The sequence below is a fragment of the Cygnus atratus genome, chromosome 18 (genome assembly GCF_013377495.2).
Source record: "Cygnus atratus isolate AKBS03 ecotype Queensland, Australia chromosome 18, CAtr_DNAZoo_HiC_assembly, whole genome shotgun sequence".
In the NCBI taxonomy this organism is placed as follows: Eukaryota; Metazoa; Chordata; class Aves; order Anseriformes; family Anatidae; genus Cygnus; species Cygnus atratus.
Genome location: NC_066379.1, coordinates 7,882,156 through 7,904,656, shown reverse-complemented (window position 1 = coordinate 7,904,656; position 22,501 = coordinate 7,882,156). Strand labels below are relative to the sequence as shown.

The 22,501-nt window shown below is 34.4% G+C and overlaps 1 protein-coding gene across 4 annotated transcripts in view; it reads right to left on the bottom strand.

The window, feature by feature from the left end:
• Window positions 1–22,501, bottom strand: part of STXBP4 (syntaxin binding protein 4) — a 73,725-nt gene that overhangs the window by 37,516 nt on the left and 13,708 nt on the right. For all 4 annotated transcript variants that reach the window (XM_035558882.2, XM_035558880.2, XM_050714398.1 and 1 more), the window contains 13 exons: window positions 21,816–21,901; window positions 21,028–21,157; window positions 20,336–20,468; window positions 17,537–17,643; window positions 16,950–17,133; window positions 16,429–16,507; window positions 13,580–13,674; window positions 12,991–13,087; window positions 11,072–11,184; window positions 10,298–10,384; window positions 9,138–9,203; window positions 2,592–2,768; window positions 256–372 (listed from right to left, as the gene is read on the bottom strand). In XM_035558882.2, coding sequence (XP_035414775.1) covers window positions 256–372; window positions 2,592–2,768; window positions 9,138–9,203; window positions 10,298–10,384; window positions 11,072–11,184; window positions 12,991–13,087; window positions 13,580–13,674; window positions 16,429–16,507; window positions 16,950–17,133; window positions 17,537–17,643; window positions 20,336–20,468; window positions 21,028–21,157; window positions 21,816–21,901 — 1,471 coding nt within the window. The remainder of the gene's footprint in view (window positions 1–255; window positions 373–2,591; window positions 2,769–9,137; window positions 9,204–10,297; window positions 10,385–11,071; window positions 11,185–12,990; window positions 13,088–13,579; window positions 13,675–16,428; window positions 16,508–16,949; window positions 17,134–17,536; window positions 17,644–20,335; window positions 20,469–21,027; window positions 21,158–21,815; window positions 21,902–22,501) is intronic.

The window sequence follows — 22,501 nt, the reverse complement described above, 5'->3', positions numbered from 1 at the left end:
GAAGTTGATGTTTGTGAAAAATTATGTTTAAATATCTGTCCAGTTTCATTTGTTCTGTGTACAGCAAGATACAAAGACTAAGTAAATTCCTACGCAGACCTGTGCACTTCTACACCATTTCTAGCACGTTGCATCAAGCTGTGGAATGGTTTCTACAAACTATAGTTTACAGTCAGCTTATTATGTTTATTCCTCAGAAACATCAATACAACACTTTCCAAATAAAATGCTGCTAGAAATGATAGGCAAAGTTACCTCTATAAATTGTAGTAATTTTTCAGTAGCCACCTCAAAGGTCTTCCTAGCCGATTCTGATTTCCGCAGCTGGCAGTCAAGCACTGTAACTCTCTTTCTCAAGTCTTGGATGTTATCCTGGAAAAGAGATTTGGTCCACACTATTTTAAGGCTTTTATTTTAATAATTTTCTTCCATGGCTCACAAAGAAACAAGGTGTGAATTCAAATGGATGTCTGAAAAGTTTAACACATCATCTTTTCTACCTTTCTGAAAAACGTAACTGCTCCTGAGGCACGTTTGCCTGATCTAGTCGTAAGTAACAACAACACATTTTGGATTATGATATCAAGGTAAATTGAAATTGGCAGCTAACAACAGTGATAGGGCAGAAACTTCAGATTGTTTGAACTGATTCATGAACGGATGAAAAATACCAAACTGATGCTGGCAGTACCTGTCAGCAGGGTGGCATAAATAGCCAGCGTGTGAATGAGCTCAGTCCACTAGTTTGCATCTGTACATCCTTTGGCCAACAGAGTAATTATGGCATATCTTGGAAAAAATTACCCCCTAGGATTTCTCTACATGCACTTGTATAACCTATTGATCAGTGTTATACATCTCTTCTCTACTTCAGCTACAGAGAATGTGAGCCTCAGCTACCGAGTCTGACTCATTAGCTTGAGTTCTGGAGGCCCCAGGCTCTGGCCTGAGTCCCTGGTACTACTGTTCAGGTGTGGGGACCATGAGTAAAGTCTTCACATGTACACGGGCATGTTTGTTTAGGTAAGGTATTTGCTGAACAGACGGTCTAGACCAAAATATGCTCCAAAACTAAGAAAATATCACTATCATTAAAACAAATTTTCACATCCTGTAGGTAATCTTTTCTGAAAGCCCACTACCTACTATAAAAGTTATTAAAACAAAAACTCCAAAAAGCCACTTTTTATTATCTTTACTTGAAGCAAATGAATGCACCCATTTGTTTGTGAATAATGTACAAAGCAGCAGAATCACCCTCACTTAGGATGCTAGAGAACCTGTCGATTAAAACATCTTTTTTTGTAATCTCATTGTCCACTGCTGGAGAAGGAGCTGGTCAGCCCTCAGAGAAACCATACTCTTTAATATTAAAAAAAATTAAAAAAATCAGCTACATAAAAATATATAAAGACTTTATATCAACTCTACACAGTCATAGCTACCTGATAGTGCTTTTTTGAATAAGAAACACACAAAACCAAATCTCACCTCAGATTTTCAAGTGCTCAATCAGAATTTCAGGAATTCAAGCTAGCATCTTAGAAACAAATCTTTAATACAGCAACCCACATGCTCTGAATTTCTTAATATTTTTTATATTTATTCAAGTCCTAGAAAACAAACAAAACTTAAAAAAAACACACAAAACCACCAAAAAAACATAAAAGCTGGGGCATCTCACCCAGATGTTCAGAAAGAACAACTTCTAGGGTGTAATACATCTTATCATGCACACTCACAATTAGGTGAGAGGAATTCCTCCCTGGGAATTACACATCATGGCTATGTTGCTTCTTTGTAAGCTTGTACACCATAGAGGTCTGTTTAACCTTTTTAAAACCTTTTAATGCTGAACTAATTCTCATGCTGAAAAAGGCACCATTTCAGTAGGTTTCCTTCACCATTAATTCCTATGCACATCCATTTTTCATGAGAAAAGGTAAACACACAAACGCCAACCTGTCTGCAGTTTTTCAAACAGTGTGTAGAAAAATCCTCAATCATGGGGAAAAATTAAAAAGTGCTTCAACTATTTTATTCCTTAACATGTTTTGAAACGACTTGCTGAAAATGAAGTAGTTTTAAAATATGAAGCTGAATGTAAAAAAGAAATTTCTCTGGCAGAGTACTGTTAGTAGCTTTTAGGTGATTATCTTGATTAAATCCAAATTTACTTAAGAACAGTGCTGGACTTTATTATCACTATTATTTGTCTAACAGAAACATAAAAATATTAAGACCACTTGTACATATATACAAAAGCATACAAATACACGTGTAGGCTTTACAGATGATATACCTGCAGTCCAGAAACTACTCCTTGCTTTAATGCTTGAGATGTTCCATATTGACCTGTGACCCACATATGCTTCTAGCTCCTGTTTTTGCAGCCCAAAGATATCTGGATAAAGGAAGACTCATACACTTCACATTACCCCCTTCACTCTGCATCATTCCAGTTATTGAATAATACAAGACAAACAGTGACCTACTTTAGGAAAGCAGATGAAAAGAAAATGAAAACAAGATACATGACAACAGCAAGGAAACCATGGTAACTACAACAGGAGACTGGCTGCTTTGCTTACTTTATTTTGGCCAGAATGATCAGTGAGCTGAGCCTTCAGCTCTACGATTTCAGCTTCTAACAGGCGAATTACTTCTTCATAGTCCATCTCCATTCCACGAGCCTGTCTTTGTGCAGCTTCAGCAAGATGAATCCTACTTCGCAAGGCTCTTGTCTCCTCTACAGCTGCCTTGGCTTCCTATAGATTTCAGAATTTAATTGAAAAGTTACAACTCCTGCTAACAACAAAGGTTTAAAAAAAAAAGTGCAGATTTAGCTTAAAAGTACTGGAGTTGGCAGTAGGGCTACCTTTTAGGATTCGTGGTTAGCCAATTCATTTCCTGACTTTTCAATGAATGATGCACAAAGAAAAAACAGGTTTTTACAGAGATGATATTCCTGAGAAGTACATCATTAATTCTATGACTACTGCAAATCTAATTGAATGAAAAGTTTTATAGAAATGTATCTGATGCTATTAATTTGTCCCATCATTTCTGTACAAGATAAACTACTTTTAATTAAATGTTATTTGATATTTTACTATTATTGCCTGAATTCACACTCAGTTCAGAGTTTCCACATCATGTAGATGGACTTCTAATGCAAGTATTCAGTCTAAACTGTTCTTAAAATTAGTGCTGTTTTTAATTTTTCTGCCCAGTTCCCACTTTTATATTGTTATTCTGTGTTATCACAGAAGAGTGTTATTTAAAATTTATATATAAACAAAGTAAGGAAAACTAGAAAAAAGAAGCTGTTAACTTTTAATTCATCTGAAGTAAACCATAAATGCTGTAAAATCCAATTCAGAGAAGGATACTGCTCACTTCATTTTACTACTGAATATTAATTCAAATTAACATTGGTTTGTAAATTCAAAAAAGTCAAACAAAAGGTCTGGACAACAGCTTAGTTTACACTATAAAAGACTGAACTGCTGAATGGCTCACAGGCTCTACAGGCTCACTGGCACCAAAAGCAGTAAACCCTTAGCTTTTTTTTAATCTAGAGAAAATACTTTATATGAATTTCCTGAAGCATTATAGTTATAACCTTTAAATAGAAAAATTCACAGAACTAGAAATTCTTTGTACAAATTCCTCAGCTAAGGATACTTAAGTATATAGGCTATTCCTAGTTTACCTGTTATATCTTATTATTATAGCTATATCCTGGTTGGGAATGGGACTAGAGGGGAAACAGGAGAAACAGACATTGAGTATCCATAACCAGTAGTAAGTAGCCTGGACTTGAAACCACTTTTCCTGAAAAATCTAAATGACCACAACTTCAATTTTCTGTGGAAGAAATGTCATATAATATTTAATGGGTGTTATAATATAAATGTCTAGAGAGGTCAGTTAAACTTACAAATGAAGATTTAATTCTATTATTTCCTCAGAAGCATTTCTTCTTTGCAATCAATATTCTTTAAGCCAGATTTTCCTACGCTTTGTCTTAATGCTTTTCCTGTAAAATGACCACCAGTTCTACCAGTCTCAGTTTCAGGTGATTTTTAACCTGTAGATTGTTAGCCTTTATAAACAATATATATTTGTTTCATGCTATAAGTAAACGAATCTGAATGACATACATAGGACATCACCTACCTCACATTTACAATGGTTTAGCAACATAATACCAATTTGGATAATTGGCAGGGGCATTCTGGTCTCTTAGAAAATAAAGCATTAAAAGAAGTAATCATACATGTAGCAAACAGCAACATCATTAGTGAATACAGATGACACTGGGTTTATATAATATAGAGCTTTCCATTATAAACGATAAAAGATACATTTAAATAACCTTTAATTTGACAGCAAGTACTTTTTTTTTTTCTTTTAGAAGCACAAGAAGCATTAGATTCATCTATTTTACATGACCGCCATCTATACCTGGAAAAGCAGACTATTTGAAAGCTTACTGCTGTGTCTTTCTGTTATTCACCTAGCTTGTTTAACACTCATGTTTGCACAGCGCTAAGAGCTGTGCAAGGGAACAGTACCCAAGCACTCACCAGAAGACTGGCTGTGGCTCACAAAGGCCACCAGAACAATCCATCCCTCCTGCAAGTGGCTCACAGCAATTCTTTTTCCTCCAAATAATCCAGCGAACACAAGGACTCCTAAGAACTTATGAATCTATACGCACAGAAATCAAACTTACTGCCTCTGTACAGGGACTGCAAGAAACAATGTGAATCATCAGCAAGAAAAGGTGGGCCCTACTGATATAAAGGATGTTTTCATAGCCTTAAGTAGCGAAGGTATCGTTCAGTAATAGGCTAGAGGTGGGGAAAAGACTCTTGGAGACAAAAGTAAAACAATACTTTGGTATTAAGTTTGCCAAATATAAATGAACACAGATGTTTGACAAAGGATAGTATCGTAAAAATGCACAAATGGTAATTATTTATATAAACTGACATCAAATAAGTCATGGGAAAATTGCTATAATGAAAAGGAAGGTCTTTGTTTTGAAATAAGACCTCCCTGAGTTAAGGGTTTCATCTCTTATAACCCAGAATTGCCTTTACTCGTCCATTGTTTTTGCAGAAACCCAACTGCTGAATATTAATTTCTCTGTAATAGCAGACTAAGTATGACCAGATTTCAACAGTGAAAGACCTAAAGGAATAATTAACGAACAATGGGTTCTTATATTACAAGGAAACAATTACCCACATTATCACTGGATTTGTAGAATTTTCTGACAAACCAGAGCTCTTTGCTTGAGCAGGGAGGCACAAAGCGCATGATACAATCAGTTTTCCCAGTTCTACAGTTACTGAAGTTGGCACTGCAGTGACTTGGTGGGTTCTCTAACTCGTGCGGGTAAGGGGCATCCACCAGAGAAGAAGAGATGGATTACAGCATGCTTCAGCAACACTTTCTCTTGTCCCTTTCAGGTATCAAGGAAGACACAACAGAAATGGAATCTGCAGCTGCTAATACGTCCTCCGTATAAATGCTTGATGGAACTATTTGTCCTAATCTGGTATAAAGCCACCACAACAAATAAGAAAGTGCAGGCTGGAGGAGAGAAACTGAATCCTTACAGAATCAATGCATTCGTGTGCAGGTTTCTTACAAAGCCAGGTATTTTTTCCCTTGAATAAATTCAAGTGTTTAAAGCAGGTTTCATCTGAGTAATATTCCAGCCACCACAAACACTGGAAGAAAGGCATTCTTTAAACTACCTGAAAAAGTGTAGCAACGATTCAGTTATGCTTATCCATTCATTTTATAAAAACAACATGTTGAAAACATCATTTAAAGAACTTCTATTATTTTTATTATATATTAGAATTAGAAAGTTAATGAAATAGAAATAAACCAAATGCTTCTTTCAGGCAGGGTGAAATAAATTATATACTACTACCAAAATAGCAGCCATTCAAGTCTGAGTCTTCAAAGCACCACTTTTCCTCTTAGAAAACCGAAGCACAGAATAGCAAATATAACCCCTATGAAATAAAAGTCCAGTGGAATGGGATGCCACAAGCACTACCCTAACTTTAGCATCTTTCACATTTACTGTGTTTAGCTAAGGTGCTTTGGCTGATAATGTTTGCATAGAAAAGCTGTAGTGAAGAAGAGATCACTCAGGTTGGTATGACCTTGGACTTCCAAGCACTATAGAATACGGTCAGACTCCTCCAGGAAGATAAATCTCAGCATTACAGATCTCACATTTGTAACACTGACAAGACTTCAGGTACTCAAAAGCACCACTCTATGTTTTGTGCCAATTTCAGCTTCCTTAAGATTTCATGGAAGACCCAAAGCTATGGAGAGCAGTATCACAATCTCAAATATTTTAGCTATATTTCTAATCCTGAGAGTTTCTGTTTATCCTGTTAGCTACCCATTCAAGCACCACTGAATGAATGGGTACTGACAAAGCACATCCATTAAACAGAATATTTGTATGCCTGCCCTAGTTAAGCTGCAATCTCTGGGATTCACAATTAGCAGACAATGGAAATACCACAAAAGATACTCCTGTATATGACTGGTAGCCTGCATCCTGATTTAAAGCCTTGTTTTTTTCAGGAAAGCAATGAATTAAAAGTTTAAATTGTACTGATTTCAGAAGACCTTAAGCCCATAAATTGTATTTGTTTACTTTGAAATGGGCCATTAGCTCTCAGTAATGTTCCTGTTAACTCATTTCACTAACTTGAGCTGAAGCAGTAAATGCTCAAAGTACGCTATTTCATCCATTCTTGAGATTTTCTTTTCAATTTACAGATGCTTTCTTCTTTGAATTGACACTAAGCTCTCTTTGCCTCCTGAACTAAGAGCATACTAGAGAATAGAAGAAAAGAAATCCTGAAATGGCTACTTACACAGCTGAGAAAGTTGCAAAATCTTTTATAAAATAGCCCCCAAACAGATATGCCTAGAAAAAAATCATAACTTTAATGCTGACTCAACTGACTTACAGTGATGAAAAATTCCACTGTACTACTAACTCCAATAATGAAGATCTATTTTTAATAGATATACAAGAAAAAGGCAGCATTTGGGTTGTGGCTTCTTCCAGACTGGCAGCAAGAAGGCTGAGAGGTCAATTTAGCTAGTACATCAAGAACAAAGTCACTCATGCATTTTTCACCTTGATTTTTCACTATACGAATTTTCATGTTATTTCTCCTGAAATAAAACCACCTTAGAGACATCACACCCATAATATTTCAGAAGGTTATGTGCAGTCTTTCTGTCTTTACGCTTATGTGTGGATAAGTATCTCAAGTTTAAATCTAAACTGTAAAGTGTACTTTTCAAGGTACATCCAAGTGTTTGCTGTAGGAAACACAACTACCTCTTCTGAAACCCTGAGCACCTTCAATGCAGAGTAACTGGCTGTAGCCATATCTAGATGTCTGAGGATTCAAAAAGAGGTTCAGATAAGAAGCCTGGCAATTACATGGTAATTAGTACTATGTAGCCTATTACTTTTTGAACTTTGTATTACCATAAATCTCAGTGTCAGCATTGGTTCTGAACTGCAGACACATATATATAAAACACTAGAAAATATGTAAAGTATAAACAGAACTACAATTTTGATCAAAAGCCTGCTTTTACCTCCTAAAATAGGTCTCAGGCTAAAGCACTGCTGAAACTACACATAACTTATTGTTTCTCTATTTCACTATCTGGAACGTTTTCAACAGCATTTACTTAAAACACTCAATAGAAAATCTGGAGGTCTGTATTGTTCCCTGCAAAGCTGACCTTCACAATCCCATGACAGTACTTGACAGAAAAATTAAAGTAGGAGGACCTCTTGAGGTAGAAAATAGGTATTGCTTCCAATTAAAACTGGAATAGTTTCTGTGTAAGTCTACCTTCCCAGTAAGAGCAGGTGTGTGAATTGAAACACCTTATGTGGAGGACCCAATGTCCATATTGTTTGCATTTTCAGGTTTTTACCTTCTACTAGCTTTAGTTTAGACTGATAGACTGAACATCAACTCTAGTCTGGAGTGATAGACTGAACACTCATTTAGCGAATGGAAACATGAGGTCCACTACTGTAACATACTTCCAGTTAAATTTTATCCAAAAAAAAATCTATCTTTTTTCATTGGTGTTTCACAGTGTAGAGGGCAACACCACAATATTAACAGAGAAAGCTTTCAAGCAGTTCTCTCATATTCGTGGAGTAAAAGATGACCACCAGGCTAAACAAAAAAACGCATATATGAGCCATAATGTAAAAGTAATTTTAACATAACAGTAAACATTAAGATTTTTAACCTACATTTTGCATTTTTACAAAAACATCTGATGCAACAGATAGCCTTGAGGAACCCGCAAGGAATGTGTGCAGCAGTATGAGAGAGATTTCTTCTCTCTGACCAGCTCAGAAGAAGAGCTGACAGGAGGATGTTCGTAGAAGGAAACAGGGAATTTACTTGGTTTTGAATCTGGGCTATAAACAAAGTAAGACTTAAATATAATTGGAAACTTACTTTAAGAAACACAAAAGAAGGTTAAATTTCATAAGAAATTTGGATTTCTTCTCTCACAATTATAGACAGATATGGAGACAGAAAGAAGACATTTCTCACAAAACGCTTATTACCATTTTTTTTCCCTAGTAAACACCAGGTAGCATTGTCAGACGTATCTATTATTTCATACCTGGCTTTCTGGTTGACATATAAAATAGCAAAACTTGAGACTGTAGATTAGGCATACTGTCATCTAAGAACAGCAAAGTCACTTAAAGAACATTTACACTTAAGATGAGAAAGGTACTACATTGATATCCAACTAACCTGATCCAGTTTGTCTTATGGTTCCTATGGTTCCTAACTCAGTTCAATAAAAAAGTATCATTGGTTCAAAAACTTAATTTGGATATAATTACAGAATTGGATATATAGTCTCCAATTCTAATCAAAAGCTTTGTAGCAGCAAAAGAAACACTTTGAGTTGAAATCAGTGTGAAGGTACAGTCTATACAAACATCAAGAGCGCAAGAAGTCCTCCCTCCTTCTTTTCAAGACAGAGAAAAAGAGATTTTATTTTAAAGAAACTCAACATACTTGCTTGACTATTTGTAGCTCCTCTGTTAACTGTTTCTGTAAATTCACAGATTCAGACAATTCTTCCTGTAAAAAAAAAAAAAGGAAGAAATAACTAGTTATGCAAGAGAGAGTTTGTATTACCAACTTGCTTACAACTGCTATGTTTCTAGGTCATGCCACACTCCACTAATAATGTTGAATAAACACAAACACACTTATTTGAAAAGTTCTGGTGGAAATAATAAATAATCAAAATGTTTTTACTATACCTGGGACAAAATCAATTTTTAATCTCTAAAAGCTATTTTTTCAGAGTTCATTGATAATATGCTGTTTAGGTTTCTTTAGCATTCTAGGATTATACAATGAACACTTCTGCAATACAAATTAAACACACACACTAAGTTTCTTGTTACCTAGCCACCTGGTAAATGTGCAGAATAAAAGACTTTTTTGTGACTTTAATAGATTGCTGTGCAACCTAACATTCACATCAGGAATGTTCAACAGTGTTCAATACTGTTTGTATGTTTGACCACACTTTCACTTGCCAACTTCCACCAGAAGCCTGTAGTAAGGCTACACTGCTGCAGGCTGCACCACTTTCAGAAGGTTAAAAGTTCTAAAAAATTTCTCTATTTTTTTTTAGAGTGGTTGTAGAATGGTTGTAACCATCAGTTTGAAAATGGTTGTAACCCAAGTTTTAAGTAAAACTAAACATATTAATTGCTTTTGTTTTACGTATTTTGTAGTGTATGTGAAAATCTGTATTAATTTTGCAAACAGATTAATTCACCCTCCAGTTAATTTCTTTCGAAAGCATTAGCATATGCTCAGACACTCTGGTTACTAGGATCACACATTTCTAAATAAAATTGCTATGCAAATCAGTCACTTCTCCAAATTCACTTTGGTGAAATGTCTGTTTAATCTCATCTCCCTGTGAATCAGATTAAAAAGTGTGTTAGTATTCAGTATAACAAATATAATTCATGTTTTCCAGAAATACATTGTGAGCATATGAACTTCAAACATAATTAGGCTGTTTGCTCTGCCTCTTTATTTATTCATCAAATATTGCACATAAAATTCAAAAGAAAAACAGTAAAGTGCACAATATGTACACTCAAAAAATTAGTCTCTAAAATAAATTAAAACAGGTTGAAATTAAGCATTACCTTTAACTTGCTCATTTCTTTTAAAGCTTCATCCTTTTCTTTTTTAAGCTTTTCCATGTCATCCTCCAAAGAACCACAGGTTACAAACTGTGCATAATTAAATAGGCCAGGTTAGAATCTAGTGCTAACCACATCTTCCATATCTTTTACATCCAATCTTAAAAGGTCTTGCTAATAAAATGAGAAGATAATCTTAATTTTAAAATAATTCAAAGCTCTGGAAAACATTACTGAAAATACTAAGAATTTTAAAAGGAATTCTGACCAACTTATCCTCCAAAGGATTAATTATTTTTCCTGTTAAAAAAGATTAACAAAACTCGCCAAGAATACGCATTAATGGTCCCTGTTTTCTTCAATATTTTAAATAATACATAATTTTATTCAAGTATTCCTATGCTACAAATAGACTACTTCAGCATTCATTTTTAAAAGTTACCTCCAGAATAAAGCAATATTCCATCTAGCAGTAGTTCACATCAATGGGCCCCATAATTGTTTATTAGTCACACAGGTAGTAGCAATATATATTCCATTTAAGAAACCTTGGTAAATCACTGCTGTCCATACTTACGACTCACAACATAATTACATGAATTGCTTTCTGCAAAGTAGGTTGCTTTAAAAAGCTTCACAGAAACTAGGTTATCTTAAAGCACAGCATGATACAGAGCTGTTCTAAAAACCTGCCTAAACTTTGGAATAATCTCACGTATACTAAGTTTCCAATAATCTCCTCAAAACAATTAAACACTGTACAAACACATATTTTACCTGTGAATGTAATAAACCGGCAATTTCATTGATCCCAAATGTTACAGGATTTTGGCCACCATCTGTTGCATTCAGTTGCATGGAGAACAGACTCCTTGAAACTTCAATGAAATCTAAAAAACAGTTTAGCCTGCAGGTTCAGTTTAGTAGCAGCATCACTAGATGCAACACAACTGCTAATATCACCATGTAAGGTCTACTCTTTATAAATGCAGTGTCTGTTCTCCCTAACCTTCCTAAAGGAAAACATAATTTTTTTACATTTTTGTCCAACGTATTTCTCTGAATAGAAACATTTGGTAAAGCTGGTAAAATTCAGAACAGGTCTTGGGATTAAATGCTTCTTCAGTTGTGTAGAAGAAAGGAAAACAAAAGGTGGAGGTGGTACGAAGTTCAACCTCAAAGTACCTGGTTAGAGATGCTGTACATTTGGCAGGCCTGTGTGAAAAATTAAGAGAGACCTGCATATCTGTTTTACACCTATCTTCTCAGTAGATTGATCTTCCCAGAGGAGACAGTCTCTCTGTAGGAAAAAGGGGCAATTTTGTGCTAGTTCACAGTTCATCTTTACATTTGCAAGTAAGTCCTTTAAACCACTGATAGAGAGACCTGGTAAAATTGATGCTGAGCAAGAAAGTTTTATATATAGACACTGCAGCATTTTTAATCAATATAGCTATTCATTTCGAATGTATAAAAGAAAACTTACTGCTACGACCTGAGAGAAAAGGGGAAATTTAAAGATCAGTTAGTATACACCACATAAAACCTGATGGAAGATCTACCATCCCTAGTGATAAGATACTTGAAAATCCAGTGCCTTTTTAGATGGTTTAGTACAAGAAATTATTTTTCTTAAACCAGTGCTTGATGCTGTTTTTCATAAACTTCAGGAAAATTGAAATTACCATGTCTCACAGTTTAACACAAATATTCTTAAACTGTTAGCGTCACCTACCAAAATTGTCATAACCAACAGAAAAAAACTCATTCCCATCGGAATTAGGTTTAACTAGAAAAAAGACTGTGATGGTCTCTATGCAAATGTCTCTCCACATGCAATAGCTGAAAGGTTCTTGGTTGTCACAAACCAAACAAGTTAAATGGTCAGTCAGGTTAGTTGCTTCAAGAAGTCACTTTAATCACCAATACTATCCCAAAGAATTTTTGGAACAATTACAGTACCTGTCCTAGAAAGTAGTACAGTATCCATCCTAAAAAGTAGAGGCCTCTACATTTTAAGGGGTCTTGATTTTAGTCATAAAAAAATCATATGAACATTATGTACATAAATGAAGACAAGAATGAAAAAAATCCCATAGCTTATCTTTCTAAACTGTTGCTACATTCTACTAAGTTTAAATACAATAAAATTTGATAATTCAGAAAAAAAAAGAAGTGTGCTTTATCTGTATATACATATTGACTTGGACACAATAGTTTAAGAACACTTCAAGAGTGTTATCTTCTACAATTATTTACACCTAAACTGAAAGCCACTATTAACAGAGGATCATCTGACTGCTTCTTAAAACATAAAAATAAACAGCTTAGTTGTTTAAAATGCAAACCATTTTAATATTTTAATGAAATCTTTTCTTAAGGAGAAAGCACGTCTGTTGAAAAAACTCACACTATTCAAATACTCTACTTTCATGGCAAAAATTCAGAAATTTGTGAGCACAAACCCCAAAACTTTCTCAAGGTTGCTGTTAATTAAATTTGTAATTACATTTACAATTACTTAGTTTCAGAATGCCAAGCTTATTTTTATAAACTAGAGTAAGGTTTTTACCCCAAAGTGTTGTTTTATTTGCAGTAGCAACCCAATACTGACAGAAAATGTATTAACAGTTATTATCTATCATTTCTATATTTGTGCATTTCATTATTTTTCAGGGTAATTAACAAATGATTACCTCCAAAAGACACTGTTCCTTTAGAATCTTTCTGAAGTTGCTGCCTTAGCGTTTGCTGCTGTTCAACTGTGGGCTGAATCCCCAGATAATTCAATGCCTGGAAGGAAAAAAACTTATTTTGGAGAAAAAAAAAAAAAAGGCTGTGGATAATGACTGCAGGGACATGGGGGAGTAATTAAAGAGCTGCACTTCAAAGAGCTTTTGTATCATAGTACACTCTCACTGACAACACTTTTATTCCAGAGAATCTTTGTGACTCTTCATTCTAATTGAGAGATCTTCAGATATTATTTAACCTTGAATACTGGTGAGTGTAATAAGCAAAACCCTTTGTCCTTAATAACTTCCTTAAAAATCCGGAGGGATGTTCAGATTCCCAGAAGACTTAATCAGTAATTAGATTAACAAAAACAGTAATTTGCCCAATATATAAAATGAAATAGTGGCCTACGACCTGAAACAACTACCCAAACAGGTAATTTCATATGTAGTTTATACCTTAAAGTTTGAACCTTGAAATATTCTCTGGATATTTTACATATATCATAAAGGGGGAGAAAGGAAAACTTAAAGGATGCGAAGTGTTTACCCTCTCCAGCTTTTCTGCTTTGAGACGAATAGTAGAGTTCAAGAAAGTCTTCCTTCCTTGCAGCTCATAATCATCATTCTGGCTGGGTGCAATGACTAGAACAAAAAAAATAAATAAATGAAATGATTCCGTTGTAATGCTCGCTTTGAAAAATCTGTTATGTAGCTCTGTTCTTCAAATGGATGCCAGCTAAATACCCACTTGCCACAATAAATACTAATATTTAGATTGACTTTTTCTTTAAAAAAGGCATAATGCTAATAATAAACAAAAATATAGGTATCAATAACAAACTTATTTGAAATTGTCCATCAAAAACTGACAAGTAGCAAATTAGCAGAGAGAAACCAGGAATAACTTCAAGCAATTCATCAAACATATGGCTTATACTCATGGTATTTTCTTTTCTCTCTGTAACTCTGGAAACAGAAGGGGAAACACACTTGTGAATTTCAAGAGAGACCTTCAAGACACACCCTCGGCATAATCAACAGTTCCTAAAAGCCTATCTAGCAATCTGGAAAACACTGTGAAAGAGAGGTAATGACCTGATGCCAACTAAAGGCTGCATGGAATTACTTTAGACTGCATTCCAACAGGCTCCTCTGCATGTTTTCCTGGGGAGGAACTCTCTTCCAAGGACTACCATCCATTAAGCTCTGTATCCAAAGTGTTCATCACCTTCTGTCCAATTATTTCAATCAGAAATGCAACGATTTTACATAATTTTAACTAGTTGCATTGATTAATGCATTATGGTGAATCTATTTCATTTCCAGCATTTACAGAGGATTAGTTTGAGGAGAAGAAAAGAAGGTAGCAGTACTCAGCAGTCCCTGTGCAAGATTTCAAAAACACTGCTCCTTTTTTTTTCCTTTGTTCTAACGGAAGTTGAAAAATGCAGCCACAGCTTTGTCATGTTTCAAACAAAAGAAACAGCAGCCTTTGGAAGCCCTTGAACATAGACAACTTTTTTTTTTTTTTTTTAGATATATTACACTAGATAAACAGAACAAATTCATTGCCTGTTTTTTTTCCAGAAGAAAATAAAATACTTACTTTTATTCATTATTTATACATGTAATTTACATCTCAATTAATTATTTCATTAATGGACTATAGAGGTACTCAAAGCAAAAACACCATTTGAAAACTACAAGACCATGCAGATTGAGATCCTCTCCAAAGAAACAGAAGGAATCACACAGAATTCTTTTTTTTTTTTTTTTAATTTCACAGTATATCTGTTTCCAAGCTCAAAGTAATTTACATCCTCTTTATATGCCAAAAGCATAAATGAAAACATCTTGAAAATCTCTGACACTAACACCTCTCACATGCTATATTAAATTCTGAAGACATTGGGCTAGAACCTCAGATGAATTGGCATACTTTCTTTCAACTCAGAATGAAAAAGCTTTGTGTATGAGTTTCTGCAAGAATTTCTCAAAAATTGTGCTGATTTTTCTCTGAGCATTTAGAAAAAATCTAAGAGCTACTTCAATTTTTCAAGGTTATCCTTGAAAAGGGGCAGCATGAGAGAAGTGGCAACTTTGGCTAAGGATGTGCTATAACAAAAAAGAAAAGTGACAAGAAACTTCAAACTGGAGCTGCAAGAATTTCTGCTTCCTACTCTATTAGCTACGTTATTTCAATAGACTAAGAAACTATGGTCTTCTTAGTCTCTTTAAAAAAGAATGAGGCTCCTGCATATTGCATTATATTAATCAAGAGCCTTATATTCTGAGTATATTCAGAAATAAGACTTTTTCTTGTGCCTTTGATTTAATCAGCGTGTTTTTAATCATCAGTACGAGAAAACTGTGTGATCATTAAATGCCAGCTGTATTCAATAATACAACTTTTCCAGTTTCAAAAGTTCACATTCAGTCAGCTCACCCTTCAGGGAAGGAAGCAAACTGGTCAGATTTGCAATATGGAGATTGTTTCATTTAAAATTAGGATATCTAATTAGGACCTTAATAAGCCCAAGTACAATTTAAATAGTCACTGAAGCAATATCTAGGATGAATCAGATTCTGTATGTTTGTCCTTCACCTTATCAGTCTTCCCCTCAGACTTTAGGGAGCACAGGTTATTCTTACTTAATGCTGCCCAAAGAAAAAGAATATAGTTCAAGTCTTCATATAGAAATACAAAACAGGATCAGTTATATTATTGTTCCTTCGAGAACCTCATGGTTATGCCTGTATTTTCACTGTCTATAAATACAATGCATATTGGTTTCCCAGAGGAATTACAACCATTCAATTCAGATTCGGTTCTAACCAAATTCTAGAACCCCTCTTTATTTTTTCTTAGTGTTGTTTTCATAAGATATATTCAAAGATACAATCAAAGGGACTATTTTCTTAGTTTGAATGTCATGGCTCTCATATATAAATATACACATATGCATTCTATTTGTTATTAATTGAAAAAGTCTTAAAGAGGTCTGCATGTTATTTCTATCCTTCCAAATCCTTGATTAAAAAAAAAAATGCAAGTGGTATATATCCACAGAATTTCATCAAATCAAGAAAGCACAGTTTCTATGGTAACCTAATCTTGATCTATATGTGAGTCTTCATTATCTGGTTTCGACTGAGTCTGTTATCATTACTGCTATATAGCAAATGTTGTGATCACTCATTTTTGTTTGGTTTCAGCTGTTTGTTGATATATCTGACAGAAGTTACTGCACAATCCATTGATCTTTATCCTTTATTTAGTACTACAAAAATGGTGCAATATTACTTTTTTTTGGAAGCCTATGGAGTCTGTACTATTTTCTGTTAAGACAATTATTGAAGAACAAAAGTGTGACAGGGAATTAAATCAGCATTTACCAGGAACTGAGACATCAGTAGGACTGCCCTCTGCAGAAGTAATTGGAGATTGCTCTTCCATTTTGACTCCAGTTTCCATCTATGAAAGAAAATCAGAAGTCATGAAATACCATTTTCTAAAATAGGTCACAAGCCAGACTAGAAATACACATTAAACTAAAAGAGAGGGAAAGGAAGGAAGTCTAGGGGGGGGAAATAGGGCTGGACACATCCAAACAACCCTAGCAGAAAATGCAAGGCATGGGATGGGGATGGTGAGAAGGTATGCCATTCAAAACTTAGATCGGGGCCTTATCAAAGCTTAGATGGGGTTGAAGAACTTGACAGATGAAGACAGCATAGCCCCTAGGCAGCCTGCTTCAATGTTTATAGCTCTGATGGGAAACAAAAGTGGGCAAGAATCTTGAGTATGAATATAAAAACAATTGAGAATCACCTGTTTTGACTCTGTTTGACAAGGAACATTTTATTTTATTCAACTATTTTCTCAGTTTATATTAATGAGTAATATAAATACTCACAGCATTAGGAGTGAATGTTGAAACAAGCTTCCCATCAGGAGACGCTAGAGGACTAAGGACTGCAGCTTGTTGTCCTCCGTACGTTCCAGAAGATGTTAAGAGACTGGAAGGACGTGGCAGATTCTCTGAATAACTGGGAATATTTTTTTGTCTTATAAAAGCTATCTCCCAAAAACTTCCAAACCTAGAATTAGAATTAAAAAAACTTTTAGCATACTGTATACTGTTCTGTTCATAAGAGTATATATTACTAAAGTAACAACTGTATTTTCCCTGACAATGTGCATGATTATTCTTTTTTATTTTTCTAAAAGGATATTCTATTCTCTATCATTAGAACAAGTAAGCAGTGCTTTAAAAATATATATATATATTTCAAAAAGGAATGAATATATCATAATTTTAAAGTGCTAAAAGGTTCAGTTGAGTCTTTTTATGTGGCAAAGTATTTCAACTGATCATTTCAAAAACATGAATATACCCTGTGTTTCCTCTAAGCCCTCATGACAAGACTTTTCACATTACTGCAATAATTAATATTGTATAGTAACCCATTTTGGAATTAGCAGTTTGGTAGTAACAGATACCTCATCTTTGCTCTGTTGATTATACTTTTTGCTTCTTCATAGGAGACGCCAATCATTGACTCTTTGTTTATGGATACTAGTTGATCTCCAGGCTGCAATCGTCCATCCTAACCCATAGCAAACAAAAAAACAAAACCACAGACTTTGTGTTAACAACTAACACTGCAGGAAGAACTACACAATCACAGCGTGCACTCTGGATCTGTTAAGACATGAGATATGAAGAATAGCTACACATTTTGCCTAACGATTTTCCAGAAACAAACAGCAGATCAAATGATGGAAGAAGATAAAAAGACACAGCTTACCATTAGTTTCCTTATTAATGACATAGGAAATGTCAGGACCCTAAAAGCAGCTTACACTGTGTATCTCATGTTGATATCAGATTTCTTAGGTACCCCTTAATTAACAGTGGAAAACAACCACTTCACTCAGTAGAACTAATTAGTTGTTTAAATTTTCATTTAATAAATACTAAAACTAAATTGTCTTAAGTAAATGGATGTAATTCAGTTTTCTCAAGGTGGGAACCTTCCCAAGATGGTACAGAATTCCATTTAAACCAACTCACATTTCCACATAGTTGGGCTTCACCTGAATAAAAAACACGATCGAGGCCTCACGTAACAGATACTCTTTTTTTTTTTTTTTAAATAAAGTGAGAAACTAAAGCAGATGTTCTATTCTCTAAATTTACTGTAATCATTTAATCTGCATGACAGCAATCATTTTAAAAGCTTCATCAGACAGAATGGATCTCAGTGAAATTGTGTCAAGAAACCTGACCCAAGGATATACTTCTGTTAAAAAAGAAGAAACCACAGAAAGTAATTTTTTTCAGCAAGGAGTATCAACCCATCTGACTACAGGAAATTTCTTTGCTAATTAACTCAGCTGAGAGCTGAATTAATTTGTTTTTCAAGAAACAGACATTATTGGCTATACATGGGACTTTTCAGGCACTTACTATCCATGTTCATCTTAATGAGAACAACAGATTCATCTATTAGGAATTCACCAGTCAAAAATACCTTAGAAATAATACTGTCAACTGTCAACTTTGCGCTTCTGTTGAATTATTCATTGCAAACTTTCTAGCAAACAGTAACATATCGCATTTCTGCCTCAGAAACTATAAGACAATACTTTAAATATGCTTGGGTAGATTTTTCACTAATATAAAGCTTTTTTTACTCACATTCTAAAGAAGCCTTAACAATTTAACTGAAAATGATTGTTGTTCACCTATGTATTATACATGGTCCATACCTATGGTTACAGTGTTATGACGTTTGTGTAATGTAATACACATGAAATTATACATAATATGTCTGTGTTCTTCAGTGTTTAAGAAATATTTCATAGAAGCAAACTAACCACGTGAAACAAACTATGTACAGAGGAAGATTTGTAGGAAGTAAGTGAAATATCTTTTTAAGACCAGTATAATTTTACATATTTGATACAAAAATACATCAAATTTTAGTTATGTTATTTCAGCCTATGATAGCACTTTACTATATTTTCCATCACAAAGAAAAGCTCTAGATCTACAACTTCTCTTGCATAAAGCCTGCTAAAAGATATCAATTTCAATGCTGCCCTCTTGTGGCAAAGATTTAAAATACACCCACTATTTAGGTTTCTCAAACTCCTAACCAAGCTTGGAAAATTACCTCTAATATTGCTAATATTAGAACCTACTGCATACCGATGGCTCGGTCTCACTCGATCAATTATAAGCATGAGAGACTGTAAATTATATATATTTACAATTTGAAAGATTTTTAAAAGCTGTAACAAAACAGCAGAAAACAAAAGAATAATGATTACCCTTTATTCATTAAAAAGTCTGGGAGAAACATTGCATTTTTTCTATCAATCTCTGCCTTTTGGGATTAATCTTAATCTACAAATATTCAGTCACAAATAGTTTAAGACTGTTTTGGGGGCAAAACTCTTTGGTTGTGAAATTAAGTTGTACACTCTTGCTTGGCAGATGGCTAACATTGGTTTATCTACATGTCAGAATAACCATAATAACATAGGATGACAAGAAAACACTTGGATAAACAGTTCTGTGTACTTGAACCAGACAGCTGTTATTTATTCATTTTTTAAAAACCTACAAGACCTCCTGTTTTACATATTGCAGTTGTCATAAATGAAAATAGTAATCAGTACTGATTCATATGTTTTATTAGTCTGCACTATCAGTTTTTTTTTTTTAATTATAATTCTTATTTCCCTATACAATACTTCTCAACTGCAAGGATTCAGCTAAACCAAGTCCAAGGGAAAAGTGATTTTTTGAATGTCTGAGTGACAAAAGCTGTGTAGATGTAGTGACATAGTTTAGTGATATGGTTTAATGGCAGATTTGGCAGCGGTAGGTTAAAGGTTGGACAAGATGATCTTAGAGGCCTTTTCCAACCTAAATGATTTTATGATCCTGTGAAAAAAAAGATGCAAACTGTATGTCTGTCCCATCCTTGATGATTAGCTAGTCTCATGTAACTTAAAAAAATTGCTTTCTTACTTTCTGCTTTGGAAATTGGGAAATAAGATCCTCATGTACCTCACACAAACTCATGAATAATTTTCATTACCATGTAACCATGCTGTGGTGTAATGAGATAATTCTGTCTAGGGAGACACCAAGGAGAAACACAAAAGAAACACAAATGAAATTAGTATTTACAATATAAATGTATGTATATAATACTAAAGTAGGTATAAAACGAAGGAAAAAATACAGGGGACTGAACAGTGTAGCAAGAAGAGGTCTTTATCTACCTTATGACAGTCACCACCAGGAATAATTTCTTGAATGTATACCAAAGGCCCTTCATTTCTGTCAATTCCTCCAACAATATTCAAACCTAGGCTTGTTCCTTTGCAAACAGAGATAATCTGAAACGCACTATCCCTAGGAAGAGAAAGAAAAAAGGTAGAGTTACTTCACAGATTTAGACACTCACTAGAGACCCACAAGTGATACAGTGTCTATCTTGTTGATTCACAAATATGTACCACAGTAACAAACAGATAAAATGGACACAATCTCTATGTTCTAGGCTATCGTGCCTGCTCTATTACAAAATCAACAACTTCAGGTGTTACTTCAGGCAATTACAAGAGTAACCAATATATTATTTTGCAAGACTAAACTTCTCTTCTATATATACCAAGGGATGACCTAGCTACAATGTAAATGAGAAGCATTAATTTGTTACGAGGTACTGAGATCAACAGTCAACCTGATTAATCTACTTATACCACATAAACAATAAATAAATGAGATAAAATGAGGAGAAAAATAACTTGCAAAACCTGAAACTTTGTAATATCAATCGTATTATGTTACAGGATTTAAAAAACAATGATTTTTGAACACTTCAATGCTCAACCCAAAATTTTCCTGAGCTGCCAAATACAACATTTTCTACATCTCACACAAGACAGTTACAATCAGCTTTGGGAATTACTTTGGAAGCTTTGGTGATGGTGCTGGGACAGAATTATTTCTGCTAATGGTGGTAATAATATCCTTTGGATGCAATTGAGGACTCTGTGACCTTGAGGATGACCCAGACGAAAGGTTGTCTACAGGTTTTCCTATAAGAATAGAAAGGATGAAAAAAAAAAAAGAAGTAAAACACACATTTGGGAAAAAGCACGAAGTTTCAAATCATAGGCCTAATTTCATGTTAGAAAGCAGAAAACTATAAGCAATCAGACAACCACAACAAAGTTTAAGTCTATGCAGCTAAAAATTGAGCCAGGGGTTCCAGGAATAATTTTTTAAATCATAGCAAAGAATGATTTTTTCAAACTGGGTGAAAAAAACATCGTAAGTGTCTTTCCTAAAGAGTAATTGACCATGCTGTATAAAGACGTTCTCACTAGGCAACAATTCCAGGAGCATTAGAAGTTATGGTATTCTAGTTCAATTTTTTATTATTACTTTGTAATCTCGTGGTATCTTTCATCTACAAATACCAAACACGGTTCACACTATTCATTAATTAAAATTGCTTAAAGTAGAGGGTAGAACATTTATTTTAGAGCTGGGGAAACTGACACACAAACCAATCAAGTTAGATGTTTAGACCACAAAGTAAATGTTAAAGTCGTAAGTAAACACGTTTTTAGCTTGATATTCTCTTGCTCCAATACACCCTTCCCCCAAACAGTTTTCAGTGTTGGCGTCTAGTCCACAGAAGTATGAAGATTGTCCTACAAGATTATGTCAGGATACGAAGCAATCTCTCACCAGTTAATAGTTGTGTTGGAGAACTTCTTGCAGAGTTGGTGTCACTGTGAGAGCCATACTTATCCATCAGGTCAAGAAACTCTTTCCTGTGGAAATAAAAAGTTCCTCTTTGTCAGGACTTGGCATTAGTTCTAAACGCACTCTTTGTAATCTGCTAGTCTCTCTGCTGAACAGTTACAAATCCTCAGAAAGCAAAGTTCTCCCTCAACTGAAAGAGGAAAGCCCTGTCAGATAGAAAAACATTCAGAAGAGGCAAGAAAAAGGTAATGTAATCCAGAAGGATAAGGATGGAATAGCAACAAACTATGGATGAAACAGACTATTGGTAGAAAAGCTTAATTATTACCTCTCTTTACCCTGGATTTCAAAACTTTCAAAACTTGTAGTTCAAGTCAGCTACAGATAATAAGACAAGTGGTGTTACTTGGGTCCAAAACAAATTATTTACATTAGATGGAATCAGGTAATATACCCATAGTATATTTGTATCTTTAAAGAATGCTTTTATTTCAATTAGTTTGAACGAGAACCCACAAGAGAATGGCCATCAAGGTTGTGGCATTAGCCCTGCTCAAAAAGAGTATAGAAATAAATATTTCTTAGTTATACAAGAAGAAGTAAAACAGATACGAATTCTTAACTTCTACTTAGCTTTCTCAGAAGTATGTGGTCCATTTCATCAGAGG